At 34.8% G+C, this 22,217-nt stretch overlaps 2 protein-coding genes across 3 annotated transcripts in view; one reads left to right on the top strand and one right to left on the bottom strand.

The window, feature by feature from the left end:
- Positions 1 to 19,439, top strand: part of LOC135140425 (fasciclin-3) — a 347,240-nt gene extending 327,801 nt beyond the window's left edge. The window contains exons 2-7 of one of the 2 annotated variants that reach the window (XM_064070962.1): positions 5,677 to 5,982; positions 6,032 to 6,364; positions 6,411 to 6,737; positions 13,759 to 13,872; positions 14,991 to 15,021; positions 18,901 to 19,439. In XM_064070962.1, the coding sequence (XP_063927032.1) occupies positions 5,677 to 5,982; positions 6,032 to 6,364; positions 6,411 to 6,737; positions 13,759 to 13,872; positions 14,991 to 15,021; positions 18,901 to 19,204 (1,415 nt within the window). In that variant the 3' untranslated portion in view covers positions 19,205 to 19,439. Of the gene's footprint in view, positions 1 to 5,676; positions 5,983 to 6,031; positions 6,365 to 6,410; positions 6,738 to 13,758; positions 13,873 to 14,066; positions 14,674 to 14,990; positions 15,022 to 18,900 lie in introns of those variants that run through there. The other variant, XM_064070963.1, reaches the window with a different exon arrangement.
- Positions 19,440 to 19,507: 68 nt separating this feature from the next.
- Positions 19,508 to 20,925, bottom strand: LOC135140427 (chitin deacetylase 8-like). The gene is made up of 4 exons (XM_064070964.1): positions 20,717 to 20,925; positions 20,471 to 20,667; positions 20,026 to 20,418; positions 19,508 to 19,974 (listed from the first exon to the last, which is right to left on the bottom strand). The coding sequence occupies exons 1-4, from the start codon at positions 20,882 to 20,884 to the stop codon at positions 19,566 to 19,568; spliced, it is 1,167 nt and encodes a 388-aa protein (XP_063927034.1). The 5' UTR covers positions 20,885 to 20,925; the 3' UTR covers positions 19,508 to 19,565.
- Positions 20,926 to 22,217: the final 1,292 nt, after the last annotated feature.

The following is a 22,217-nucleotide window of genomic DNA, read 5'->3' as shown; positions in this document are numbered from 1 at the left end:
CTTTGGCATTGAATAACTTGGAATTACATAACTCGAATCTCATAATCCTGAAAACCTAAGAGTGTGAATCCTGAAATCCAGAATATTAAAATCCTGAAATCCTCACGTTTTGGATCCACATATTTTTAATACAGAAATCCACAGGCGAAACCTCTAGAATCCCGACATTTTGAATCCAGAAATCTTAAATCCTGGAATTGCGTAAACCGAAATCGGTAATCCTTAAAACCCAAGGTGTGAATCCTGAAATCCAGAATACTGGAATCCTAAAATCCTGAAATTATGAGTCTTGACATTTTTAATTTTTAAAACTGCAGTCGAGATCCCAAAAATCCTGAAATTCTGAATCCTGAAATACCAAATTCTAAAATATTCCGAAACACACAATTCTGAAAACCAGAGCACTAAAATTGCGATCCTCACGTTTTGGACAAAAATATTTTTAATACAGAAATCCACAGACGATATCCCCAGAATCCTGAAATTTTGAATCCAAAAATCTCAAATTCTTAAATCCTGGACTTTTGCATTAAAAAATTGAAATTACGTAGATAACGTAAAATATACAATCCTCAATTCCTAAGAGTATGAATGTCGAAATCCAAAATATTAAAATCCTAAAATTCCCTAGTTTTGAATCCTGACATTCCTAATATTTAAATCCGCAATACAGATCGCTAAAATCCTAAAATTCCGAGCCATGAAATCGCAGATTCTCAAATCTTGAACTCTAACGTTCAAAAATCTGTAGTTACATAACCCCAATCCTACAATCCTGAAATCCAGAATATTAAAATCTTAAAATCGTCAAGTTATGGATCGTATTTTTAATACTAAAATCGGCAGTCGAGCTCCCTAGAATTCTGAAATTCTGAATCCAGAAATCTCAAACACTTATATCCTGGGCAATGACATTAAAAAACTGGAATCACGTAAGTAACCCAAAATCCTCAATCCTCAAGTCCTAAAACTCTGAATCTCGAAATCCTGGACTTTGACATTTTAAATCGTGAAAACAAACTGTGAATCTCAAAATCCAGATCACTAAATTCCTAAAATCCTTAGTTATCACTTCTGACATTTTTTGATAATGAAATATGTAGTCAAGATTCCCAAAATCGTGAAATTCTGAATCCTGGAATCTCAGATTCTCATTTCCCGCACTTTGACATTTTAAACTTGGAAATGGGTAATTCGAAATACACAGACCAGAAATCCTAAAAGTGTGAATCTTGAAATCCAGAAAACTAAATCCCTAAAATTCCCAAGGATTCCGGCATTTTGAAGTTATGAATCCTGACATTTTTAATACTGAAATCCACAATACAGATGCCTAAAAATCCTTAAATTTTCAATCCTGAAATCTCAAATCCTGGACTTTTATATTAAAAAATTGAGTTCCTAAAACTATGAATCTCAAAACCCAAAATATAATCCAAATCCTAAAATCAAATGGTGCATCCTGACATCCGTAATATTGAAATCGACAATACAGATCAATAAAATTCCTAAATTCTGAATCCTGAAGTCTGAAATACTCAAATTTTAGACTTTGAGATTAAAAAACCTGGAATTACATAACCCCAAACGCACAATCCTGAAAACCTAAAGATGTGAATCCTGAAATCCAGAATACTAAAATCGTGAAATCCTAATGTTTTGGATCCAAATATTTTTAATACAGAAATCCGCAGGCGAAATTCCTAGAATCCTGAAATTTTGAATCCTGAAATCCCAAATTCCTAAATGCCTGGAATTACAGAAGCTGAAAGCCACAATCCTGCAAACCAGAATACAAAAACCGTGAAATCCTCACGTTTTGGATCCAAATATTTTTAATCCAGAAATTCACGGTCGAAATCCCTACAATCCTGAATTTCTGAATCCAGAAATCTCAAATTTTTTATTAAAAAATTGGAATCACGCTGTTAAAGCAATATCCACAATCCTGAAATCTTGAAGCTATGATTCTCGAGATCCAAAATACCATAAAAATCCTAAAATCATCAAGTTATGCATCCTAACATTCGTAATATGGAAATCCGCAATACAGATCACCAAAATCCTTAAATTCTGAATCCTGAAATTTCAAGTTCTCAAATTTTCGACTTTGACATTGAAAAACTTGGAATTACATAACTCGAATCTCATAATCCTGAAAACCTAAGAGTGTGAATTCTGAAATCCAGAATATTAAAATCCTGAAATCCTCACGTTTTGGATCCACATATTTTTAATACAGAAATCCGCAGGCGAAACCTCTAGAATCCCGACATTTTGAATCCAGAAATCTTAAATCCTGGAATTGCGTAAACCGAAATCGGTAATCCTTAAAACCCAAGGTGTGAATCCTGAAATCCAGAATACTGGAATCCTAAAATCCTGAAATTATGAGTCTTGACATTTTTAATTTTTAAAACTGCAGGCGAGATCCCAAAAATCCTGAAATTCTGAATCCTGAAATACCAAATTCTAAAATATTCCGAAACACACAATTCTGAAAACCAGAACACTAAAATTGCGAAATCTTCACCTTTGGACAAAAATATTTTTAATACAGAAATCCACAGACGATATCCCTAGAATCCTGAAATTGTGAATCCAAATGCATTAAAAAATTGAAATTACGTAGGTAACGTAAAATATACAATCCTCAATTCCTAAGAGTATGAATGTCGAAATCCAAAATATCATAAAAATCCTAAAATTCCCTAGTTTTGAATCCTGACATTCCTAATATTTAAATCCGCAATACAGATCGCTAAAATCCTAAAATTCCGAGCCATGAAATCTCAGATTCTCAAATCTTGAACTCTAACGTTCAAAAATCTGGAATTACATAACCCCAATCCTACAATCCTGAAATCCAGAATATTAAAATCTTAAAATCGTCAAGTTATGGATCCTATTTTTAATACTAAAATCCGCAGTCGAGCTCCCTAGAATTCTGAAATTCTGAATCCAGAAATCTCAAACAGATATCCTGGGCAATGACATTAAAAAACTGGAATCACGTAAGTAACCCAAAATCCTCAATCCTCAAGTCCTAAAACTATGAATCTCGAAATCCAAAATACCAGAATCCTAGAATCCTCAAGTTATGAATCCTGATGTTCTTTAAATTTCATACCTATTCTTAAATCCTGGACTTTGACATTTTAAATCGTGAAAACAAACTGTGAATCTCAAAATCCAGAACACTTCTGACATTTTTTGATAATGAAATATGTAGTCAAGATTCCCAAAATCGTGAAATTCTGAATCCTGGAATCTCAGATTCTCATTTCCCGCACTTTGACATTTTAAACTTGGAAATGGGTAATTCGAAATACACAGACCAGAAATCCTAAAAGTGTGAATCTTGAAATCCAGAAAACTAAATCCCTAAAATTCCCAAGGATTCCGGCATTTTGAAGTTATGAATCCTGACATTTTTAATACTGAAATCCACAATACAGATGCCTAAAAATCCTTAAATTTTCAATCCTGAGATCTCAAATCCTGGACTTTTATATTAAAAAATTGAGTTCCTAAAACTATGAATCTCAAAACCCAAAATACCATCAAAATCCTAAAATCATCAAATAGTGCATCCTGACATCCATAATATTGAAATCGACAATACAGATCAATAAAATTCTTAAATTCTGAATCCTGAAGTCTGAAATACTCAAATTTTAGACTTTGAGATTAAAAAACCTGGAATTACATAACCCGAAACGCACAATCCTGAAAACCTAAAGATGTGAATCCTGAAATCCAGAATATTAAAATCCTGAAATCCTCACGTTTTGGATCCACATATTTTTAATACAGAAATCCGCAGGCGAAACCTCTAGAATCCCGACATTTTGAATCCAGAAATCTTAAATCCTGGCATTGCGTAAACCGAAATCGGCAATCCTTAAAACCCAAGGTGTGAATCCTGAAATCCAGAATACTGGAATCCTAAAATCCTGAAATTATGAGTCTTGACATTTTTAATTTTTAAAACTGCAGTCGAGATCCCAAAAATCCTGAAATTCTGAATCCTGAAATACCAAATTCTAAAATATTCCGAAACACACAATTCTGAAAACCAGAACACTAAAATTGCGAAATCCTCACGTTTTGGACAAAAATATTTTTAATACAGAAATCCACAGACGATATCCCTAGAATCCTGAAATTCTGAATCCAGAAATCTCAAATTTTTCATTCAAAAATTAGAATCACGCTAGTAAAGCAAAATCCACAATCCTGAAATCCCGAAACTATGAATCTCAAAATTCAAAATATTAGAATCCTAAAATCCTCATTATTAAAAATGTAAGGACTGATGAGTCAGAATTTTAGGATTAGGATATTCTGGGTTTTAGGATTCACATTTTAGGTTTTGACTTTCGGCTTACTTAATTCCAGGTTTTAAAATGTCAAAATTAGGATTTTAGGTATCTCTGTTGAGGATTTCACTATTAAAAATCCATAGCTTGCGGATTTTAGGTTTTCGGTATTCTGGATTTTAGGATTCACAGTCTTAGGATTTCAGGATTGTGTACTTCGAGTGACGTAATTCCATGTTTAAGAATGTCAAAGTCCAGGATTGAAAAATTTGAGAGTATTTTAGGGATCTCAGTGTTAAAAAGGTCAGGATGGGGGAGTTAGCCGGGAAGTCCGGATTAGGGTTTCATTCGATCTTTAGAACGCATAAGGAGATGGGGTGGATTTTGAGGGCTGGGATTTGGGGAGCGGTCGCTCAGGGGTGCAATCAGTCGGATTGGCGCAAAATTCCATTAATATGGGGCGCGAACAGGTATAGGTCGCTGGGTCTTAATCGAGTGTGACCCGGACGCGTTCCCGTGGAGCTGTTTCGATGAAATTTGGTATCGAGGTAGAGGATCGTGGTAGCAAGTTGGTGTTTGCCCATAATTGGCGATATTTATCACGGCGCGTCGCTTTTGATGTTCCTGAGGGACTGCAGCAATATGTCACGTGTAACGTCGGTCCGGATTCGAGCCCGGTGAGACGAAACCAATCCACTTTTGTTGTACGCGCGTTGCATATCAAAACCTGGAATCGAGGTGTGAAAACAGATTTAAGATTACTGAAGCGGTTTGGCGGAAATGCGTCGCGTTGCCGGCTGGGACACTTCCGGTCTGGCGATTTTCGTCGGAGTTTTCCTGACCATGAATGCGGCGCCACCTCCAGGCCATCTGTGCCGCGTAATTATTTTGTCGTATAATACCGGTTTCTGGATTGCTCTTTATAAAGTTGATTTATCTTCGAGTGACATTATACAAAGTTTACGACTCCTGGGGAAGTTTCAGGCAACATCTAACTTTTATAATTGCATGTTAATAATTCGGGAAGTTTCTCTTTTTGTCGGGGAAAGGGTAAGGAGTAGTACATCCGAGGTGGTTTCCATTGCACAGCGCCGCTAATTGGATTCGTTTGCGTTAATTGAGCCGAAGTTTACACCGGCGTTATTCTTTTGTTGAGAGCCGGCGTTATTAGGAGGATTTATGGTGCGTCCGATGCGACTTGGCTGTTTTAATCAGCGCATACATCGCCGAAACGCGCCAGCAATTAATCCGTTTTAATACGAGCTGCCCGTCAAATAATGTCCGTTGGAATAGCCCCCATAAACAACGCGGTGTCCCAATATCAAGACCGTCCCTAATTTGAATCATCTTTCAGGGGCCCAGGTCGAAGTGGTGCCCCGGGAGGCCCTAGTGCTCCCCGGCCAGAACGTCACGGTCATGTGCCGGGTAGGCGTGCCCTTGCAGTACTGCCGCGTGGAAATCCCCAACATGCGCCCCCTCAACCTCAACGCCAAACTGTCTAATCCCGACGTGGCCTACTACGGGTCGGGACTCTCGGCGGGCCAGTGCGGCTTCACGATAAACAAGGTCACGGAGAAGAACAACGGACCCGTGAGGTGCATGCTGGGGATAGAAACCGAGGCCACGGAGTCCACGGGCACGGTGCAACTGATCGTCGCCAGTAAGTCATCAGGTCTAGGGTTAACCCACGTAACATACAACGTTTGCAGAGGCCCCCAGGATACCCGAAATGGACTTGAGCCGGGGCACCGACTCCCTCAATATCTACAAGCTGAACGACGTGCTCCAAGCGTCGTGCGTGGTGAGGGACGGCAGACCGGTAGCTAACATCTCGTGGTACCTCAATGAAGAGCCCCTTTACAATAGTGAGGTTAGCATGCCCACGATCATGGAACTAGCGAAAGAGAATCTCCAGACCAAAGTCCAGAATATGACGCGAGTGCTCCAGGCTACAGACAACGGGAAGTCGCTGCGCTGCGTCGCTTTCCATCCCGCGTATCCCGAGGGACGGGCTGAGACGTCCAGACAGCTCGACGTTAAATGTAAGTTTCAAGGAATTGGGAGCATTTTTTGAAAAGGGGGTTTTAGATGCTCCGTTGCCGCAAGCCGATTTGCATAAATTCGGGTACATAGTGGGACAGCCCGGGCTCATCACGGTGGTGTTGGAGGCCAACCCGAGACCCATTATCGAGTGGGAGATCGGGAGCGAGAAACTACGGGAGAACCAGAATGACCAAACCGGGCGGCTGGAGGCGGAAGAGGTTAAAGACATGGGGAGCGGTCGGTTCGATGTTAGTTTGAGAATAGCCGCCATCAAGAAGGAAGACACGGAGAGGACGTATACGTTGAGGGCTTACAATGACATGGGCAGCTACGACTACACGGTTATTATTTCGACCAGTCCGGAACCTGAAGGTATGTAGAAGGGCGCATGGAACCAATAGAAGGTTCGTTTTCCTGGCTTATCCTTCGGTGGTTCCCAAACTTTCTCAAAAGAGGTATTCTCAGGATTATGTGTCACACATCAGCTTTCTAAGTAAAAAAGAAGTGACAAAAAATGTAAAACTGTGAAATTTTTGAGTCACGGATGTTAAAATTCAAATCCTAAAACTACGAAATCTGACATTCACAGGCCTAGAATTTTAAAACTGTGAATTCCGAAATCTTCAAGCTACTAAATCCAAAATCTGAAACCGAAATCCTGGAATTCAAAATTATGAAATTTTAAAATTTGCAACACCGAAATCCTGAACTAAAATTCAAGGTACTTAAATTATGTTTCTTGAAATCCTGAAACCCGAAATTCCGAATACTGGAATTCTTGTAATTATATACTAAATGCCAAAATCTAAATATCAAAAACTTCAATTCCTAAAAACTGAGTTCCAAAAATCCGAAATCTGAAATTCTAAAATCCTGACTCTCATTATTTAGATTCTCGAAATTCCAAATTCCGGAAATCACGAATAGTGAAATTGTGAATTTTTGAATCGATCCTGAAAAACCAAAATCTTGAAATTGCGTGTTCAAAAATATAATTTTTGAAGGTGTAGGTCCGGAATTCATCCTGCGTAGTGAAGAAATTGAAAGTTGTGAAATTGTGAATTTTGAATCGATCCTAAAATTCAAAATATTTTTTTCTAATAATAAATCTAATTTCGTCCTTAGACATATAAATTTTAAAGCTGTAGTTCCTGAAATCACCATTTCTGCAATCCTAAATCCTAAAAATTAAATTCCAAATTCTGAAATACTCGTTCCAGAAATCGCAAATAGTGAATCGATCCTAAAATCTTCAAATTTCGTCTTCAGAAATCTAAAATTTGAGGTGTAATTCCATCATTTCTACAATCCTAAATTCTAAAATTAAATTCCAAAATTCCCAATTCTGAAATTCTAAAATCCCGAATCGCAAATAGTGAAATAAATTGTGAATTAAGAATCGATCCTAAAATTCTAAATCTTAACTTTTTAAAGTGCAGTTCCTTACGTCATCAGTCTTGTAATCCTAAATCCTAAGAATTAAATTCCAAAAATCCGAATGTCATAATTATAGACTCGCGAAATTCCAAACCCTGAAATACTCTCTCCAGAAACCGCAAATTATGAAATTGTTAATTTTAAATCGATCCTAAAATTCTAAATCTTGAAATTTCGTGTTCACAAATCTAAGTTTTAAAAGGGTAGTTCCTCATGCATCACTCTTGCAATCCTGAATTAAATTCCAAAAATCCGAATTCTGGAATTCAGAAATTCTAAATTGCAAACTCTTAAAACCATAAAAACCGCGAATCATGATTCTAAGATCCTGATTCTCATAATATAGACTCACGAAATTCCAAATCCTGAAATATTCATTCCAGAAATTGCAGATTGTGAAATTGTGAATTTTTAATCGATCCTAAAATTCAAAATTTTGAAATTTCGTCGTCAGAAATCAAAAATTTGAGATGTAGTTCCCGAAGCCATCATGCCTGCAATCCTAAATCCTAAAATTGAATTCCAAAATTCCGAATTCTGAATATAAGAAACTTCAATCCATAAAAACCACGACTCAGGATTTTAGGATATTAATATAAACTCACGAAATTCCAAGTCGTGAAGTGCTCATTCAAAAAGTCGCAAATAATGAAACAAATTGTAGAAATATGAATTTTGAAGATGTAGTTCCTGAATTCCTGCAATCCTAAATCCTGAAATTAAATTCCAAAATTCCGAATTCTGAAATTATAAAATCCTGAACCTCATAAAATAGACTCACGAATTCCAAGTCATCAAAAACTCATTCTAGAAATCGCAAAAAGTGAAAAAAATTGTAGAAATATAAATTTTGAAGATGTAGTTTCCGAATTCCTACAATCCTAAATCCTAAAAATTGAAATCCAAAATTCCGAATTCTGAATTCTAATCTAAAATCCCGAATAATCTCGTAATATAGACTCACGGAATTCCAAGTCGTGAAACGCTCATTCCACAAGTCACAAATAGTGAAAATAAATTGTGAATTTTGAATTGATGGTTCCTGAATTCCTGCAATCCTAAATTCTGAAATTAAATTCCAAAATTCCGAATTCTGAAATTATAAAATCCTGAATCTCATAAAATAGACTCACGAATTCCAAGTCATCAAAAACTCATTCTAGAAATCGCAAAAAGTGAAAAAAATTGTAGAAATATAAATTTTGAAGATGTAGTTCCCGAATTCCTACAATCCTAAATCCTAAGAATTTAAATCCAAAATTCCGAATTCTGAATTCTAATCTAAAATCCCGAATAATCTCGTACTATAGACTCACGAAATTCCAAGTCGTGAAACGCTCATTCCACAAGTCACAAATAGTGAAAATAAATTGTGAATTTTGAATTGATGGTTCCTGAATTCCTGCAATCCTAAATCCTGAAATTAAATTCCAAAATTCCGAATTCTGAAATTATAAAATCCCGAATCTCATAAAATAGACTCACGAAATTCCAAATCCTGAAATATTCTTTCCGGAAATCGCTAATAGTGAAATTGTGAATTTTGAATCGATCCTAAAATTCTATATCTTGAAATTTCATCTTTAGGCATCTAAATTTTAAAGATGTAGTTCCTGAATTCCTGCAATCCTAAATCTTGAATTTAAATTCCAAATTTCCGAAATTAAATTCCAAAATTCCGAAATTCTAAAATCCCGAATCTCTAATATAGACTCACGAAATTCCAAATCCTGAAATAGTCTTTCCGAAAATCGCTAATAGTGAAATTGTGAATTTTGAATCGATCCAGAAATTCGAAATCTCGAAATTTAATTTTTGAAGGTGTAATTCCGGAAGTCAGCCTGCATTCCTAAATTGAATTCTGAATTCTGAAATTCTAACATAACATTTATATAAACATAATATTGACTCACGAAATTCCAAATCCTGAAATATTCTGAAATTGTGAATTTTGAATCGATCCTAAAATTCTAAATCTTGAAATTTCATCTTTAGGCGTATAAATTTTGATGATGTAGTTCCTGAATTCTTGAAATCCTAAATCCTGAAATTAAATTCCAAAATTCCGAATTCTGAAATTATAAAATCCTGAATCTCATAAAATAGACTCACGAATTCCAAATCCTGAAATATTCTTTCCGGAAATCGCTAATAGTGAAATTGTGAATTTTGAATCGATCCTAAAATTCTATACCTTGAAATTTCATGTTTAGGCATCTAAATCTTAAAGATGTGGTTCCTGAATTCCTGCAATCCTAAATCTTGAATCTCATAATATAGAGTCAAGAATTTTGATTAGATCCTAAAATTCTAAATCTTGAAATTTCATCTTTAGGCATCTAAATTTTAAAGATGTAGCTCCTGAATTCCTGCAATCCTAAATCCTGAAATTAAATTCCAAAATTCCGAATTCTGAAATTATAAAATCCTGAATCTCATAAAATAGACTGACGAAATTCCAAGTCGCCAAAAACTCATTCTAGAAATCGCAAAATTGAAGTAAATTGTGAATTTTAAATCGATCCTAGAATTCGATTTCTTCAGAAATTTAAAGTTTGAAGGTGTAGTTTCTGAAGCCACCATACCTACAATTCTAAGTCCTAAAAATTAAATTCCAAAATTCCGAATTCCGAAATTCTAAAATCCTGAATCTCATAATATAGACTCAGGAAATTCCGAATCCTAAAATATTATGAAATTGTGAATTTTGAATCGATCCTAAAATTCTAAATCTTGAAATTTCATTTTTAGGCATCTAAATTTTTAAAGATATAGTTCCTGAATTCCTGCAATCCTAAATCCTGAAATTAAATTCCAAAATTCCGAATTCCGAAATTCTAAAATCCTGAATCTCATAAAATACTCACGAAATTACAAATCCTGAAACAGTCCTTCCGGAAATCGCTAATAGTGAAATTGTGAATTTTGAATCGATCCTAAAATTCTAAATCTTGAAATTTCATCTTTAGCCATCTAAATTTTAAAGATGTAGTTCCTGAATTCCTGCCATCCTAAATCCTGAATCTCATAATATAGAGTCAAGAAATTCCAAATCCTGAAGTATTCTAAAATTGTGAACTTTGAATCGATCTTAAAATTCAAAATCTTGAAATTTCGTCTTGAGAAATCTAAAGTTTGAGATGTAGTTCCTGAAGCCATCATTCTTGCAATCCTAAATCCTAAAAGTAAATTCCAAAATTCCTAATTCTGAAATTCTGATATTCAAAACTTAAATCCCTAAAAATCAGGAATCATGATTTTAAGATCCTGAATCTTATAATATAAACTCACGAAATCCCTAGTCGTGAAATGCTCATTCAAGAAATCGAATTTGAATCGATCCTAAAATCAAAATATTGAAATTTCATCTTTAGAAATCTAAATTTTGAATATGTAGTTCCTGAATTCCTGCTATCCTAAATCCTAAAAATTAAATTCCAAAAGTCCGAATTGTGAAATTCTAAAATCCTGAATATTGTAATACAGACTCACGAAATTCCAAGACGGGAAATACTCATCTAGAAATCAAAATAAATTGTGAATTTTCAATCGATCCTAAAATTCTACATCTTGAAATTTCGTCTTCAGAAATCTAAAGTTTGAGTTGTAGATCCTGAAGCCATCATTCCTAGAAATCTAAGCCCTAAAATTAAATTCCAAAATTCCGAATTCCGAAATCCTGAATCTCATAATATAGACTCACGAAATTCCAAATCCTGAAATATTCATCCCAAAAATCGCAAATTGTGGAATTGTGAAATCTAAATTTTGTAGGTGTAGTTCTTGCAGTCATCATTCTTGCAATCCTAAATCCTAAAAACTGAATTCCAAAAATCCGAATTCTGAAATTCTAGAGTCCTGAATCTCATAATACATATAGGTTCACGAAATTACAAATCGTGAAATGCTCATTCCAGAAATTGCAAATAGTGAAAGAAATTGTAAACTTTTAATCGATCCTAAAATTCTAAATCTTGATTTGTCGTATTTAGAAATTTAAATTGTTAAAGTTGAGTTCCTCCCGTCATCATTCTTAGAATTAAGTTCGAAAGATCCGAATTCTGAAAAATCCTGGAATATTCATTTCCGTAATCGCAAATTGTGAAATTGTTAACTTTGAATCGATCTTGAAATTCAAAATCTTGAAAATTCGTCTTTAGAAATCCAAATTTTGAAGGTGTAGTTCCTGAAGTCATCATTTCTGCGATCCAAACTCCTAAAAGTTAAATCCAGAATTCCAAATTGTGAAATTCTAAAATCCTGAATCGCATAATATGGACTCACGAAAATACAAGTGGTGAAATACCCATTCCAGAATTAGCAAATAATGAAAAAGTTGTGAATTTTGAATCGATCCTAAAATTCTAAATCTTGAAATTTTTTAGGTATAATAATAGTTCTTAACGTCATCATTCTTGCTATGCTAAATCCTAAGAATTAAATTCCAAAAATCTGAATTCAGAAATTCTAGAATCCTGAATTCTTATATATAAATATAGACTCGCGAAATCCCAAATCCTGAAATATTCCAGAAATCGCAAATTGTGAAATTGTGAATTTTGAATCGATCCTAAAATTATAAATCTTGTCATTTGAAATCTAAATTTTGTAGATGTAGTTCTCGATATCATCATCTATGCAATCCTAAATCCTAAAAATTAAATTCCAAAATTCTAGAATCCTGAATCTCATAATATAGATTCGCGAAATTCCAAATGATGAAATACTCTTTCCAGAAATCACGAATAGGGAAAGTGTGAATTTTAAACCAATCCTAAAATTCTAAATCTTGAAATTTCGTACTCGCTAACCTAAGTTTTGAAGCCATAGTTCCTGACGTCATAGTTCCTGCAATCCTAAATCCTAAAAATTGAATTCTAAAATTCTGAATTTCTAGAATCCATAACACCAAAAACCTTGAATCTTAAAAGGCCTGAATTCTTCACCAATATCAAATATCAAAGCCTGAACTCTTCACTCCTACAAACCCCAATCTTGGAATTCCAAATTCATTTTCAATTCTAAATCTAAAATTCACGGTGTCATTATACACCAATTTCTAGAATCCTGAATTTCAACAACTTAAATCTATAAAAACCGCGACTGTTAAATCTGAAATCCTGAATCTTGTAATATAAACTGACGAAATTTCAAATGTCAAAATTCTCATTCCAAAAATCGCAAATACTGAAAGTGAATTTTGTATCAGTCCTAAAATCTTGAAACTACGTAAATTCAGAAACCTAAATTTTGAAGTTGTAATTTACGTTTCTAGTTCTCCAATCATAAATTCTAAAAGTTGAATTCTAAAATTTTTAAACCCTAGACCGTCGAATGAATATTAATTAGAAGTCAAGAATTTTAAAATCCTGAAATCCTAAATATAAAATCCTAAACAATGAATTCTAAAACCATGCAATCTTAAAAGCCAACTCCTGGAATTTCAAATTAAGAATTAAACATGTATTTATTATGGACTGACGAAATTGTGAATTGTGATCTAATCCTAAAACAGCGACCACAATTCATGAACTTAACGCCGAAACCCTGAACTTTAAAAGCAGAATTCTTGATTTTTGAAATCTTGAAACCAGAATTCAAAAAAATAGAGTAAGAGAATAGAGAAAAACTAGAAGGACAAAATCAAAGACTAAAGATACAGAACAAATTAAAGATTTTGTATCCGACTTTATGTTTACAACTGTTAAAGTTTTATTTACATTCCTCAAGGCGCAAAACTACTGTGTTTTCCTTCCTGTTTACACAACAAACTATAGTTAGTTTAGTCTTAAGGCATTATTTTTGTTTGGGAACCGCTGCCCTAACCACTATACAGACTTTCCGTTTCATGCTGCCTCAGGCATTCACAAATTCTTGCACCAAACCCGACTGTACGGTAAGCACTCGGCACGCCCTCTATCCGCCACCGCCCGCTCTAACCCTCTCTCATCCACAGGAATCGAGCTCGGAATCGGCGGCATCATCGGCATCGTCGTCTCCATCCTCGTCGTCCTCTTCGTCGTGTTCCTCCTCGTCTTCGCCAAGGTGACCTCCCGGTGGTGCTTCAGCGGTAAGTCCCCCTTAACCCCCCTCTGTTACGTGGCTGCAATTAATTGTCGTGATCGATGTTACCACCCTGTCCGGCCAAATAAAAGCTAATCGACGGGGCGGAGGCAAGGGGCCTTGTAGTAGACGTATTTTGTGCATGGTGACTGGTTGCATGTTCTTGCCTCGTGCGCTCTAGTTAGCTTTTATTTGTTGTAGATGGCGCCACCGTGATCGACTACACGACGGGCGACAGCAGCCACCACGTGACCGCCGACGGAGTGAGTGGGGACGGCGTGGATAACCCCCACCACCAGGCGTCGCAGGAGTACATCAACGGGAACGACGTGAAGAAGGAAGAGAAGAAGATCAACACCGAGGTCTAAGTGGCGGTGTCGCGGGGACTCGATTTTTCAATTTTCGTTATGTCGTATGACTGCTGTTAGATCTGATAGGTTTATCCCACAAGCTACTAGATGTAAATATTGAATGTCGTGGATTATTGTGTCAAGTTTTGATTTTTTCGAGGGGGCGCCCTCTATAGTTGATTAACTGTGATGGCGGACCGCGAACAAGATGGCCGATTGGCGGCCATCTTGTTCGCGCGAAAGGTCCATTGTCTCTCTTATGATGCCGATCTTGCTCTCAAATACTCATTTAGTTGTGTACGAGGTGTCATTCGAAGTATTACTGCCATAATGCAATCAAAAATGAGGTTTTGAGCCGAGCGCTAACATTCCATATATTTTTTTAATTTTAGTGTGTATTTTTATGTAATATAAGACAATAAATGAATTAATTTTTTACGCACTTAGGTTAGTTCTCACGTCATGTATTATTTATTTCCATTATACTTAACTATTTTTCTAAGTTGTTAGAAATTTTTTATACTTCCAGTATTGTTACGGACAAGTGGATGAGCTCTTTAAGAAAATATTACTAAGATTATATGAAAATTCAACAAGATATGATATTAATGTAAAAATTTTGTATGTTACATGTACTTAAATATTTAGAGATAAGTTGAGCGATAATTATAAAATTGTTTTATAAATAAATTTATCTGATAACGGGTCGTTTCAGTCACCCAATTAGTTGCAGTCTCGCGAGCGACTCACTCTCAATCACTTTTTTTACTTACAGAACAACCAGACACTAGAAACCTAGGCGAATCGTAAGTATTTTACGCACACTTAACTAGTACGCACTAGAACTAGAGTGTCTTGACGTAATATGACGTTTTTAAGAGTGTGGACACGAAATGACAGTTCCAATGTCAAAATAATTTAGGTTGACAGTTCAAAATTCTACATAGTAAATGGGTTTTAAATAACATAGTCCTACACATGTGGTTTATGACTCCGTGTTGAGTTTTTAAAATCAAAATTATAAAACATTTTGCAATTTAATTTTAAATCTGCATAATCGGATGCTTTGAAATCTTGCAGATGTTTGTTTATCGCCCCTAAAAAATTAATGACGTGAGCTCAAATTTTGGCGAATAAATTCTATTCGAAATGTACAAACCCAAGAAGTCGAAAAATTGTAAAATCTAAAATCTAAAAAATCGAAAAATCGATGTCGAGAAATTCAAATTTCGAACAATCGAAGTACTGATACGAAAAAATTATAAATCGGGAAATCGAAACATCGCAAAATCGTAAAATCCAAAAAACTAAAAAAATCGAGGATCGAAATTCGAGACGGATGTCGAGAAATCGAAAATATGAAATTACTCAAAATCGAAAAATTAATAATCAAAAAATTTAATATTCAATCAAATCGATAAATAAAAAATTGGAATATCGACAAATTGAAAAAAATTCAGAAATTACAAAATTCCTAAAATTGAAGAGTTAAAAAATTCAGAAATCAAAAATTTGAAAAATCAGGAAATCGGGAAATCCAAAAATCGATTATAGCCGCTTTTTTTATTTGTAAAAATCGGAAAATTGAAAAATTAAGAACTGTAAAATTTAATAAAGCGAAAAATTAAAAAATCGAAATCCGAAAGTCGAAAAATCAAAAATCGAACAAACAAAACATAAAAAAATCGACAAGTTTTAAATTTAAAAAATCAAAAAAATTAAAATATTGACAAACTGATAAAACTTGAAATTGAAAAATTCTCAAGATTGAAATGTTGAAAAATTTGGAAATCGATAATTTCAAAAATGAAGAAATCGAAAATTTTAAAAATCCCCAAATTCGATTCTCGAAAAATTGGGAAACCAAAAAATTGAAAAATCGAAACTTGAAGATCGAGAAGTCGAGAGGGAAAAGTCGAGAATTTGAATTAATCCAAAATCGAAAAATCAATAATAAAAAAATCAGAAAATTGAGAAATCGAGAAATCGGTAATTGGAAAATTGAAAAATTTAAAATTAAAAATAAAAAATTCAAAATATCGACAAATTGAAAAAAAAAATTGAAAAATTCCTAAAATTGAAATGTTCAAAAATTAAGAAATCAAAAATTTCAAAAATCGAGCAATCGAAACATCAAAAAGTCGTAAAATTTAAAATTAAAAAAATCGAAAAATTTTAAATTTGAAAAATCAATAAAATTAAAATATCGACAAACTGATAAAACTGGGAAATCGATAATTTGAAAAATCGAAAATTTGAAAACTGAATTCTTGAAAAATTGGGAAGCCGAAAAACTGAAAAATTGAAACATCGAAAAATTAGAGAATCAAAAAATCGAAACTTTTAAACATGGAGAAATCGAGACATAAAAGACCTAGAAGAGATCGAAAAATCGAGAAATTGAAATAACCCAAAATTGCAAAATTAATAATAATTAAAAACTTTAATAAAATCGAAAAATCAAAAAATAAGAAAATTAAGAAATCGGTGATTAAAAATTTGAAACATTTAAAAACCCAAAAATTGAAAAATCGAAAAATTAAAATTTTAAAAATCAAAAATCGAATTCCGAAAAGTATAAAAATCAAAAATCGAGCAACCGAAATATCAAACAATTGAAAAAACCAGAAATTGAAAAATTCCTAAAACTGAATGTTGAAAAATTAAGAAATCAAAAATTCCAAAAATCGAGCAATCGTTGAAAAACTCCCAAAAATGAAAAGTTGAAAAATTCAGAAACCGAAAACTTGAAAAATCCGAAGATCGAAAAATCGAGAAAAATTTGAAAAACCGAAAATCGAATCCGAAAGGAGAAAATCAAGCAATCGTAAAATCAAAAAATCGAAAAATTTTAAATTAAAAAATCAAAAAAATTAAAATTTCGACAAACTGATAAAACTAGAAATTGAAAAATTCCCAAGATTGAAATGTTGAAAAATTGGGAAATCTAAAATTTGAAAAATTTCGAAACTAAACTCTGGAAAAATTGGGAAAACGAAAATTCGAAAAATTAGAGAATCAAAAAATCGAAAAGCCTAAAAGAGACATGAAAAGATCGAAAATTCGAGAGATCTAAAAACCGAGAAATTGAAATAACCCAAAATCGAAAAATTGGAAAATCAAAAATCGAATTCCGAAAAGTAGAAAAATCGAAAATTGAGCAATCGAAATATCAAACAATCGAAAAATTTTAAATTTAAAAAATCAAAAATTCCAAATATCGACAAACTGAAAAAAACAGAAATTGAAAATTTGAAGTGTTGAATAATTGAGAAATCAAAAATTTCAGAAATCGAGCAATCGTTGAAAAACTCCCAAAAATGAAAAATTAAGAAATTCATAAGTTCAAAAACCGAAATTCGAAATTGAAAAATCGAAAATCGAGGAATCGAAACATGAAAAAATCGAAAAATTTGAAATTTAAAAAATACAAAAAAATTGAAATATCGACAAACTGATAAAACTAGAAATTGAAAAATTCCCAAGATTGAAATATTGAAAAACTGGGAAATCGAAAATTTGAAAACTGAATTCTTGAAAAATTGGGAAGCCGAAAAATTGAAAAATCGAAACATCGAAAAATTAGAGAAACATGAAGAAATCGAGACATAAAAAGACCTAGAAGAGATCGAAACATCGAGAAATTGCAAAATTAATAATTAAAAAATTAATAAAATCGAAAAATCAAAAAATAAGAAAATGAAGGAATCGGTAATTGAAAAATTGAAACATTCAAAAACCCAAAAATTGAAAAATCGAAAAATTACAATTTTAAAAATCAAAAATCGCATTCCGAAAAGTAGAAAAAAAGAAAATCGAGCAATCGAAATATCAAAGAATCGAAAAATTAAAAAATCAGAAATTCTAAATATCGACAAATTGAAAAAACCAGAAAATCTTGGAAGCCTCGAATATTTTGTTTTTAAAAAAATCCTGGCCCCTAGTGTATTTAATTCCTCAAATCCTCAAAATACCTAAATCCCCAAATCCTCAAAACAATAAAATCCCCAAATCTTAAAAATATTAAACCTCTCAGATCCTCAAAACGCCTAAATCCTCAAATCCTCATTTCGTCTATTAACAAATCTAATTTACGTGAATACAAAAACAACAAAAATGACGAGAGGGTGGGAGGGCGGGCCAACTGCTTGCCTATAAAACTCTCTGGAAAAAAGATAAACTTAACCCCGCCCACCCACCCGTTCTTTCATTTGTTTTTCTTCAGAAATAAGAAATCAATTTTATAACAAATAGTACAACAAAAAAGTTACGATTGGCGCTTTTTTTACAGCCTAGTTTCTATCAGTTACTTGCCACTCCCACTCTGCAGAAGAACATATAATAAACCCCGCCCACCCATCCACCTCCATTTCGGTGATTAATTTTATATAAAAAAAAATCCTGCGCCAGTTGAAGAGAAGAAGAAAAGACACTTAAACATGTTTAAAATAATAAATCTTTGTAGAAAAATATGGATTTTGCAATTAAACTCCGCCCCTCCTATCTGACAACGAATAAAAAATTCATCACAACTGAGATAGGAGCGGGTGGGTGGGGCTTAATTATTGGCTCCTTTTGCTTAATGTTTAGCGGTACTCTTCTCAAGGGTAGCACAGTACTACTTGACACTCTTAAAAACAATATTATCCTTCAAGACACTCTAGCACATATTAACTCTCCCCCAGGAGCGACACCGAGAGCGCCGACGTCCGCCACCGCGACCCCCACAAGTTCCCCATCAAGCTCACCCAGTTCTTCAAGAAGAGCAAGGACAAGGTGGCCTCCACCGAGGACGTCGAGCCCAAGAAGCTCGACGAGGAGGTGAAGGAGCCGCTCGAGGGCGACGGCGACCCCAAGGAGGCCGGCCTCGTGTACGCCGAGCTCGATCTCGTCAGTCCTAGCAGCGTCAAGCCCGTCGTCAAGAAAGACGACGAGAAGACCGAGTACGCGGAGATCGTTTACACGCCGCAAGACGGCGACAAGGCCTGAGTGTTTCCGGTGGATCTGTTTGTGTTTAGGGTAGAAGCGCCGCAAGTGCAATTAATTGTTTTTGTACAAATTCTGACAGACGCGTGTCGTTTTAGATTGTAGATCTGAGAGCACTTGACAACTCAAGAGATTCGTCCATAGGTTAAGTTGTGGTAGTCACTCGATGTACTTAATTATTACAATTTTATATATTTTTGAGTATTTTAAGGAGAATAAAGTGATTTTATTAAGTTTAGTAAGTTTGTTTGAGCGGGACAGATGTCGTCGGATTAAGCGAGGAATGGGGGAAGAAAAGTCCTGGTATAAGTTTGATTTAACAGTTTTTTTTGTAAGTACTACTAGGTTTAAAATAGTGTGAGAATTAGGCTTCTTTTTGGATTTCGCCTAGAGGGTTGCCCAACCATGGGTACACATCTGGGCAATATCGGCCGCCATCTCTGACACACAGGGTTAGGTACCTAACCTCCCCGGCGGCAGTCCGTAATTTACAAGTATTTCGATGACACTCAGTTTCTGGTGTTGTCACAGCTGTTTTAAACTCGCTCAACGGAACTGGATTTTTCGCCCAGTCTACAACTTGCTTCAAATTGACAAGGAATACATCGTCCATGGTTCCCACCGTATCTAAAAATTTAGCGAACCCGAGGTAACTATTGTAAATCATTCTGAACCAATCTGAGGGTACGATCAGTGTTATTGGAGCTCTGTTACCAGAACGTTCTTGCTCTATTCCCCTTAGTAACCACTCAGCGATCTCGTCACTAGTTCCGCTAAAACAACTGTAAGTAGAGGAGAGTACAACTACGCATTGTCAAACGTACTTCACGTAGCAGGTGCTAAGATTGTTACAGTCCACCCAGGAACGATCCGTATAACGCCGGCGATCTATAATCGGAGCGACCCAAAACCCAGGGTGCGACTGTATGGGACAAGTGGTACCAAGCCGACACTCCTGATGCGACAAATAGTCAAGAGTATACGGAAAATATGGATCTAAACTGGTAGACGACCACGAACTGTCGTACTCAAACCCAGCAGCCACAAAGGCGTCTATAGAAACGTCGCCTTGTAGCTGGAGTTGTGGGGTTCGCACACCCACGATATCTTCCCCAGGGATGGTAGCAAAGTGGGAAATGATGGTTCGTTGCCCGTCGAATTCTTGTACGAGCGTATCTACTGACGCAGTCGCCCAATACAACTCCGAATAGTTCGAACTGAAATCACCATAATCACAAAAGGAAAACAACGTTTTTGCTAATTTCGTACGTTATGGAGTTTACGCCGATTTCGAAGCCGTTTGCGTACAAATCGTGGACTCTGCGGTAGTCGGTGTACTCGTGGGGGACGAAAAACGTCGCACTTATGGGGGCCCCGTCGGGGTTTGTGCGTCCGAGGAGCAGTGGCGCCCACAGATTAGTGTATAAATCGTCCGTGACGGATTCACTGAAGGTTAGACTTATCAACTGAAATTAATTAAATAATTTACAATAGAAATAGCTACGGGTTTCGTACCTGTGGCGTTTCTTCGGTCGGAATGGGAGACTTTTTACTCGTACACACACAATTGTTTTCAAGAAGGCAGAAAGGAACAGGAGGCAAACAAATTTGTGCTAGTTCACCTGATGTAAATGCCACCAAAGTGGCAAAAACGCCAACCAAACACACAAGAACTACTTTCATTTTGATCAGTTTTCGAAATACTGAGGACCGAAGGGATCGCCCGTGTTTATATACGGTTTTACGAGAGGACAATGGATTTTTTGAGATAACATTGTAGGTGGCGTTTTCAAGTGGCGTGTTACCGGAGGCACTTCAGAGTACTGCGTATCTGAAGAACATAAACATCGCAAAATTGTTTACGTAACTTGGCTACATTACACTGACAAGTCGGTTTTATGGTAGGCGGCACTTGTCGACTGGCTTATTTTAATATCATTTTTTGAAAAATTACATTTCCAAAGAGTTTTATGTACTACGAAATTATAAAAAAGCATAATTGGTGACATTAATCTGATAAGATTTCGATGATCGTAAAGACACTCCACATTTCTTTCTGAGTATTTGCCTTGAAATCGACTTAAGATAAATTCCAAGAACACATTTTTCAAAACACTTTAAATGCAGTGTGTATTATCATTCATTCTCTGGCATTGGCATCTCGACGAAAGTTTACGACATCCTATTCATTTTTGAGTTGCACTTACTAATGTTATAAATTTAAAAAATATACAGGATATGATACATCATTATAGAATTCTCATATCCTGTAAATTAATTAAGTAAAGGGTCTTTAAAATTAGAAGCAATCTTTTATAAATTCAATGTTGAAGATGATCACGCTGTATTTTAATTTTGTTGTGGCAATATGTCAAAGTTCAATTTTTTGACGATATTTTAATAAAATGTTGGCAATCCTGTTTTATTAAATAAAAAACTTCTTGCAGCAAAAAAACTAAGATAAGAATTTTATTATTTAAATAAATTATGTTGGCAACCCCAGTGCGTTCCGTGCTAGGTTTGACAGCTATGGGTAAATAATTGTCAAACGAGTTGTCAAATGAAGTGTGGAAATACAATGACTGTATTAAAAATGAAAATGTCAAAACTGTTATTTATTGAAAGTTCCAGTCAAAATACCGGGTGGCAGTTTTTGACGACTTGAAATCATGAATGTCAAATTTATAATCATGTAATTTAGAAATGTTGCCAACCAGGCAAAAAAATCACCAGAAATGACTGAGTCTGTTGGCAATCCTGAATTTTTAGTGGGAATTGGCATCATGGGTTCTATAATTTCCTGTTGTCAGCTGTCAAAACTGACCGATTGTGGTTGACATGTTTTCATAACACAACCTAAATTCATCGCATGTCACGGTTGACACACCTGTCACAGAATTACTTCCGTTGTACCAACATAAACGCAAGAAAAGTTCACATTTTTATTTCAAAATGACTGCACACAGATTCAGTAATTTCTGATCACGTGGTACGTGTCAAAAGAATGTTAGGACAC

Source organism: Zophobas morio, unplaced genomic scaffold (assembly GCF_036711695.1).
Source record: "Zophobas morio isolate AGI-343-1 ecotype UQ-CSIRO unplaced genomic scaffold, CSIRO_AGI_Zmor_V1 ptg000040l, whole genome shotgun sequence".
Taxonomy (NCBI): domain Eukaryota; kingdom Metazoa; phylum Arthropoda; class Insecta; order Coleoptera; family Tenebrionidae; genus Zophobas; species Zophobas morio.
This window is presented reverse-complemented; position numbering and strand designations above follow the sequence as displayed.

What these genes read in the sequence shown, in the direction of transcription:
- LOC135140427 (XM_064070964.1), bottom strand. Translation starts at nt 20,884, where the DNA reads ATGAAAGTAGTTCTTGTGTGTTTGGTTGGCGTTTTTGCCACTTTGGTG. An exon ending in ATCGGCGTAAACTCCATAAC is followed by an intron (nt 20,419 to 20,470) that starts GTACGAAATTAG and finishes TGGTGATTTCAG; the next exon opens with TTCGAACTATTCGGAGTTGT. An exon ending in CTTAGCACCTGCTACGTGAA is followed by an intron (nt 19,975 to 20,025) that starts GTACGTTTGACA and finishes CAGTTGTTTTAG; the next exon opens with CGGAACTAGTGACGAGATCG.